Genomic DNA, 7,911 nt, shown 5'->3' with positions numbered 1-7,911 from the left:
TAATGGTCGATAATTATAGAGCAAGACCGAGTTTAAGTTTATTTTTTTTTTAACAGAGAGATGTAGTTATCACTGTAAGTTTAGAGGCCAGTAATAACCACAAGTTTGATGGCTAGAGATATTATTACAGTGGAAACGAGATACAAGGATACTTGTTGTGAGTTTCATTTTAGCATGGATTTCAGATTGTTGCTGAGGAGAGAATGCATGAAACTCTGCAAGATGAGATGTACTAAATATAAAAGTACTGTATATTCTGTACTATACAGAGAGTATATAATCACAAGATACAATCTGACTTGCGATCATATCATGTTTTAAGAAGCACATCATAATAACTCAGTATGTAACAAGCTTGCACATTTTACCTGCCCTATCCATTTTACAAGACCTAAAAACCAAATCAAGAGATAATAAAATGCTTAAGCTTTAACTTACAAAATGTGTATAATATGTTTTAATGGCAAAAGCCATCTAGTCATTACTATATACTGTATTAACAGTATAACATGAATAAGACATACTGGATTTAATCAATATTAAATTAAACGCACATACTGTAGCGTCTGCAGGAGATAAAAAAAAATGATGAAGTGTTTCCTGGCGACAGTCATGTTCACTATTCCCTATTTCAGTGGAAGTCTCAGAGGTTGAATACCATGTTTGTGATGCATCCTGGTCTGTTTGTACCACTATAGTGTAATTTGAAGAATGTGTATCCTGGGTTACATTGCAATTGGGGGGGGTGCATGATCATGTTAATGCAACAAAGCAAGCACAGAGGCACATGCTGTTTTATTAGATGTCAGAAGTATTAAAAAATCCTTGGATTTCAGAAATATGGTTCTGGTGCTGCCATGATTATTAGAAAATAGAACTTGCATGTATTTCCTTAGGGAGAGTAAGCTTTGATTGCCCGATTTTTTTCCTTAGGTACTTATTATTTTGTCCAACCTTTTTAATTTGATACTATGGGTTCATGGTCCTATACATACAGTATTTGATTCATTTGTCAGTGGTATGACATCTCCCATCTGGCACTTTAAAATTACCTGTCATGTTATTTGTTGCTTCATAAAGTTATGAAAATTGTTTTTTTTTTTTCCAGTGATTTGTTCTCTTCTTAAACACTTTCAACAAGTTCACTCTGGGTAATGCCCTTATTTAGGAGCACTCACATTATTGAATGTATAACAGGAACTGTGCTGAGATTGACAAAGTCAAACATCATGAGATAAAGATCACTGTAACCAAAATAACATATGAACACTCTCCTTGTATAAAGAATTTTAAAAACCACAAAGCCATTATTCACTCATAGAGTATATATGAAAATCTACAGTATGTCTTTGTTTAGAACTCCAAGGTCTACTTAATATGTAGACCTATAGCTAGAAACTAGACCCAGAATATTTTCTCACGAGTAAAGAATAATGAACTCAAACATAAAGTTGTAAAGTTTAATAAGTCAAAAATGTACAAATTTTTAATTATACAGCAATGGCAATTGACATCACTTGAAGACTGGTACAACAGTTTTTTTTAGAATCCTTTGAACAGAAACATCTTTTTAACTCTGAACCATGCACTGAAAATAGCAGCATCAGAGGACCTTTAGAAAAGCCCAACTTTACAGTACTAGCCATCTTAATGGTGTATACCTGATATGTACAGAGAACTGAGAATATAAAATAAAATCACTGAAAAGTTTTCAATGGCAAGTTTTGAGTATTCAAGATTAGAGTGAATAAAACTTCAGCACAGCAACAATTTTACACAAGTTGCTTTGTAAAAAGAAAACGTTTTCTATCAGAGACCTACTTACAAATATCTTGGAGATTACATTTTTTTTTTCTGGGTTGCAAATTTTCTGCTGATTTTGGATGAAACTTGAGAAAAACTATAGGTCAATTATTTATACATACTAAATATTTTTAAACATAACATGGCATTTCCTCCACTATTGGTGAATAATAACATGTAAAATAATTGCAGAGCATACTTACAAGTGAGTTAACTTTCTTACCTGCATTTTAAATAGGGCTTTATCCCATTAATATTTCTTAAAAAAATATTTTGTTTTGTATACAGTATACATACATTATCTGATCATAGACAATTATTTACAATGTAAAGTGTTTTGTGTGAGAATATTAGACTGCAATTCTTCAAAAAAATGTAAGCTAAAATATTTCTATAAATGTGAATGGTTAACATTTCATTGGTTTGAACAAGATATGTACAGAACTACTAAAACCTAGAGCGAGTTCATATAAATGCATTTAAACAGTGATACAAAACTACTGTTGTTGAACCTTGCCGAGAGTGGTAAATTTACAGTCCTCCGTATTTAATCGTAGACCGAAGAAAAAGAGTTTAGCCTTGATAGTACAGGTTTTTGAGGTTGCTTATTGGAACAGGCTATGTAAACTTTCTCTGGATTATGTATCACCTGAAAAATTTCAAATCATTTTTAATTTGTTTCTTTTTTATTTCAAGACAAAATTGTATTTACTGTTCAGTCTGACTCTGCAACATCCAGTGGCTGTTCCCCTTCGAGAACATCATCTTTTGACTTGTGCTGTCAGGCTGACTGTTTCCTTTCAAGCTTCCAAAAACACAAAGAAGCTCCTTTTTTGGCTTGCTGTAAAAGGGAAGGGTTGCGCATTCTCAAGCTGATGTTCTACACAATTCCATATGATTTAAAGCAACAACTTTAACAACTCTATTTTACAGAAAAAAAACCATGCAACTGAGCACTGGAACACACAGTATGATGTTAGTTCAAACAAACAATGAGATGAGCAGTTCTGAAATTAAATAATCCATAACCTTTTTCCTACTCCATTTTAATTTTTCTCAGCCACATTGCAGTACGATAGAAAGAGACACCAGTAAATACATTTCCAAAGAATGGACCACTAACATCTGAACTAATCTTCCACTAGGTCTTCTGTTTCTTAGTACCCTCCCACTCTGCTTTTGCCTTCTTTAGCTTTTGTCAATTATTCAGAGCACATTATATGAAAAGAATATGAAAATAACCAAAAAGAAAATGAAATACCCAAAACACAAATATTATACAAACAGTTAAGAAAGTATATTTGACAACAACACAAATTCTAGGCGAGACATGACTCCTCACATGATTAACCCTTTCTAACTGGGAAAAAGGCTTTGGAGTCCTAAACAATTGTTTTACAATTGATATTTTTTTACTAATAATTTGGTCCATGTAAAAAAATGATAAAAATGCAATGACTATTACACATGTTCTAATGCATTGATATATTTTGCTATTAGAGTATAATTAAAAGTTTGTACCAAAAATAAACTCCCATTGACACCGCATCTACTAGGCACTACTAGTCTTTCTTTTTCCCCATTTTGTTTTATGCATTTATTAATCCTTTAAAATATTACATATTAATAAAATGTTTTATTATTATAGTATATACAATGCAGATCCTGTAGCGCCTGGTTTTCATCTCTCATAAGAATTAAGTTAAAACTGATCTGTAATTGCTCATGCTCACTTTAACCAATTAGCTTAGCTAACTGAAAAGAGCAAAACACAAGTCACAGTCATTGTGAACACAAAGGTTGAAATACAGTAGCACTAATCACCATCATCTTCGTTTTCTCTTCTTTTATGCTATGAAAAAAAATCCTCATTATACCTCTTGATATATACAGTGACAAGTCTTGAAAATACAGAGAAGTTCCCAGAATCTCCCCTCTTGCACAATCTGTAAAAGCATTTACCTCATTTTTTTTCAAAGATCTGACAGGCATTCACAAACTGTTGGACTCAAGTCCAGAAAAAATGGCAAAAAAAAAAGTGAACAGTATATGCAGTTTCATTACAGCTGCCAAATTATGCCATTTATCTCCAACTGTGTTTGATAAAAAGGTTAATGTACTCTGTCTGGCCGCTTTATTGGAATTAATACTCCTAGTGAATTTGGCATTACCAAGAACTTTTATAGGGCACAGTCTCAAAACATACCCTAAATCCCCTGAGTGTTAATTTGATTAAGTCTATCCAATAACATGGCATCTGTACACAGATATCGGTGACTGTTTTCAATGTTTACTACTTATGAAGGATACATTTCTTTACTCTGCCAAGTCCAATTTCAGGAGTATGACAGAAACATCTTGAATGATCTTTAATGTCCCTTGATATAATTTAACAGTTTTGTAATGAACCTGAATGGCTAAACCCTTCTCTGGTCTGTTTGCACCACAAAATGTTCATGGCTAATTGCATTCAGTGTCTCTTGCGGCATCTTACAGTGCTTCATGTTGAGTACGCTTCCAGTGTCAAGGCTGTGACTAAGAAAAGCCATGGTCCACAAGTCCACCAGATTCTGCACATACAGTACTAAAGGAGCCAGGCAGTGTTAGTGACATTGCTTCATCCACATTAAAAGAACCTAGATATGAAATGGTGAGAACCCTGGGTATACTGCCAGTCTGTGTCGAGTGCTCATTGGCCTCAAGCACTCAGGGTCATGTTCCTCAGCAGCCACTGTTGGGATCGGCTGCCATTGCAGTCCTTCAAGGTGGGAACCATTTTGTCCTCCTCCGATGGCATGTCGAGACACTGGTTGCTGTTCACATGCCGGAGTGTCATCTTCTGAGAAATTTAAAAAAATACAGACTTTAAGTTCATTTTGGGAGAATCCCTAAAAATGGAATGTGATCCTTTTACTTTTTCTAAATGAAGACCTAATATTTGCATGCTGAAAGCCAGAGCTGCTACCCCTTTTCTTTTTATGAGTGGATTTCAGGGCCTATCAAACTGTATGAATGAACACAATTAAAAAAAAAAACATTAAAAAATGAGTCTTTTTTTTTTTCCTCCAAGGAAGATTGATTGATTTAAGTTTTACCTTTACTGGAATGTACCAAAGGACACTAAATGATTTGGCATCACAGCTTGTTTGACAGCTTGAGTGAAACAAGGTTCAGAGCTCAAAGCACAAAATCAGACTTCATTTATTGGTGTCAACTTGAAGCTATAATTCCACTGATGAGCCTGAATACAAGCATAGTTCTACATCACAATAGTTTTACACAGGTTAAAAGTCAATTTGCAGAGAATGGTATAATTCTTTATAACACAATTTAGAATATTTTAATTACAATATCATTGTTTCTTATTGGCAGTTTACCCCCACCTAGTGGTAGAAACACATCTATAGTTGTGGCCCAGCTTTAGGGCTTTTATTTTTCATTTCAGCCCATAATAAACTACTTGACATAATTATCTTGACTACATCAATTTAACAATTTTCAAAGGTCTTTAGTTGATGATTTATAGAGACCTAGACAATGTGGCCCTTCAGACCTAAAGCATTGCATCTTTGCTTTAGTTTAGTCTCCTGTTTCAACACAAAGTACAATAATACTAAGTATTAAATTAAGACTTAACCAGGGCTGGCTCAAGGAAAGGGTTACTGACATTCTGAAATATACCCCCTTAAACTGTTTAAACTGCTTTAAACTGTGAGATTTCACTCAACACAAAACAAACCCTGCACAAAATGTGTTTTTTAACTTAACTTTAATTCATATAATCAGATTTTAGTGCATTACAGTACATACACAACAGTATACAGTATATGTAATAGAAGCATGAAAACATTTGATTTTTAGTTAACCTCTGCATGTGCATTTATATTTTCAAGATTCACTTGATAACAGCAGTAGTGGAACACCTGCAGATATGTGTAGTTGCAAAACAAATATACAGTATTTTAAAGATATATATTCAAGTACTCAAGAAACAGAATAGTACTTATATCTGTGGATCTGATTTGTTTAGCTTGATCCATTTCAGGTTTCTGCTTCACATAAATGGTATTCTAATCATGAATTAGCCTACTTATAACACACAGAAAAGTTCAAGATCTAGGCTCACGTTCTGCCCACGGTATCCCCCAAGGCTCTTTCCTGGAACTATGGCTGGTCTCTCTCTACACCCACTCTCTAGGTCCTCTCATCTCTCTGCCAGGTTTACCATATTGTAATCATGTTGATGATGCTTGAAATGCCCGCTCTTTCACCTCCTCTGAATCTTATGTTTCCCCCATTATCTCTGCTTGACCCATAGCCATCTACACTTGGATAAATGGTCTTCATCTTAAATGCCACTCCTCATTTTTCTCCTTCTTCTTCCCTTTCCATAGGCCTCTCTCTTATCCAGTCTCTCCACCTTCTTTCCTTCCTCTCTTTTTGGAAGTTTTCAGTATTGACCTTGACCTCTCCCCCCTCCTATTTTCAGGACAGTGTTTCTCTGGCATTGTCCTGCCACTTGATCATGAGCACCATTTGAAGAATCCACTCCCTACCAACTATTCTACACATCTTCTGCTCCAGGCCCTGGTACACTGCTGCCTAACCAATACAGTGTCCACTCCAGCTCATCCTGAATATCATCTCTGCTTGTCTTATCTTTTCCATTCCTCACTTTTGACATACTGCTCCATTAATCTAATCCCTGGCTTTCTGCGGCTACATGTATCAGTAAAAAGTGGTAGAAGCTAAACAAAATCCCACAACTGAATGCAAATGAAAGGAATTAATTGTAGCTACTAACTTGTAATTACAGATTTTACTATATTTATTGATTTCTGGCACTTGTAAAGGTAACTAAAGCTATTAATAATCAGGAATCCCTTAAAACATAATTAACCCCCCTCCAGAGTCTACAGACTATGATTCAGTCACAAAGCGCAATAGAACACTAAGGGAGCAAATCTCACCTAAAATGCAAGTATGAGTAACTTAATTCAATAAAATAATTAAATATATCAAAACTAATTTTTAAGTTTTACATTGCATTTCTTAGTAAAGCAGCATCAGCAAAAACAGAATTGGAAAAAAACTGCTGTCATTTTTTTTTGAAGTCACATATCTCAAGAATGTATTTTATATTAAGGAAAAAAAATCTGTACTTTAAACTGCAATTCTGCAGTGTCATCTGAAATACCATAGGCAGCTCTTGTTCCTCTCTGCTGGTTTCAAACGATGGACTCTGCAGTCTGCCTATTTAAGAGAACACTGTATGCTTCAAAACAAAATAAAATCTCTGCTCTGACAATAAGGTTTATTGTTTCATCCATTTATAGCAATTATAAAATCAAACTGAGTGAAAATGGGGGGCTTTAAAATTAACCATGATGTGCTGATGCAAAATGTACAAAATTTGTTTTAGTTTCATAAGTAAAATAAAGAAGACACAGAACGGTCAATAAAAATTAGAGCTAAAATACAATTATTTCAGTTTACTGAATGTCCTCAGGCAACTGCTTATATAATCTCCTCAGATTTCAAAGCAAAAATACTTAACTGGGTTAAAAGATAAACTGAACTCAATGGATAGACTCCTTTACTCTGATTGATATCTTACTGTGCAAAATCCTTAATTAAACCTTGATCAAACATTTTACTTGTATCCAAGGAACGACTCATTTAGTAAATGTTCTAGGCGCATCTTATTAGATTGAACTTTTTTACACTATTTGTAAAGCACAATTTTCACCAAAAATGATTAAAAATAAAGCATATCAGAGTTTTAAGTAGATAGCTGTTTACATTTTACTGTATAAAAATATTAAAACGTTTTTGTGTCCTTGAATAGTATAGTTCTAATGAATCTAAATATTATGAAAATAGTTCAGTTGGGTAGCTGTGTCAGCATGCATTGTCTGTAAAGGAATAAGAAATAGGTTTATTCCATGCTGAAAAGAGAAGAGAAAAATCACAACGTTTTGGCTGTGAAGCCTTCTTTGGGTGTGAGCCTCACACCCATAAACATATTCCTTATGAAAATAGCATGCCTCTTCTTAACCTAGGCAAAGTGCAAAGAAAACAACATACATACACAAATCTGGAAGCTCT

At 34.2% G+C, this 7,911-nt stretch overlaps 1 protein-coding gene across 4 annotated transcripts in view; it reads right to left on the bottom strand.

The window, feature by feature from the left end:
* Window positions 1–1,446: 1,446 nt before the first annotated feature.
* galnt13 (polypeptide N-acetylgalactosaminyltransferase 13) overlaps window positions 1,447–7,911 on the bottom strand; it is a 53,170-nt gene continuing 46,705 nt past the window's right edge. For 2 of the 4 annotated variants that reach the window (XM_015358791.2, XM_069196426.1), the window contains exon 13: window positions 4,557–4,642. Coding sequence is in view for 2 of the 4 variants with exons in the window: in XM_015358792.2 (XP_015214278.2) it covers window positions 4,502–4,642 (141 nt within the window). In the remaining 2 variants the exon portion in view is untranslated. Of the gene's footprint in view, window positions 4,643–7,911 lie in introns of all 4 variants that reach the window. The other 2 variants (XM_015358792.2, XM_015358793.2) reach the window with 2 other exon arrangements.

Source organism: Lepisosteus oculatus, chromosome 12, assembly GCF_040954835.1.
Source record: "Lepisosteus oculatus isolate fLepOcu1 chromosome 12, fLepOcu1.hap2, whole genome shotgun sequence".
Taxonomy (NCBI): domain Eukaryota; kingdom Metazoa; phylum Chordata; class Actinopteri; order Semionotiformes; family Lepisosteidae; genus Lepisosteus; species Lepisosteus oculatus.
The sequence above is the reverse complement of the archived record's forward strand: the minus strand, read 5'-3'. Positions and strand labels throughout refer to the sequence as shown.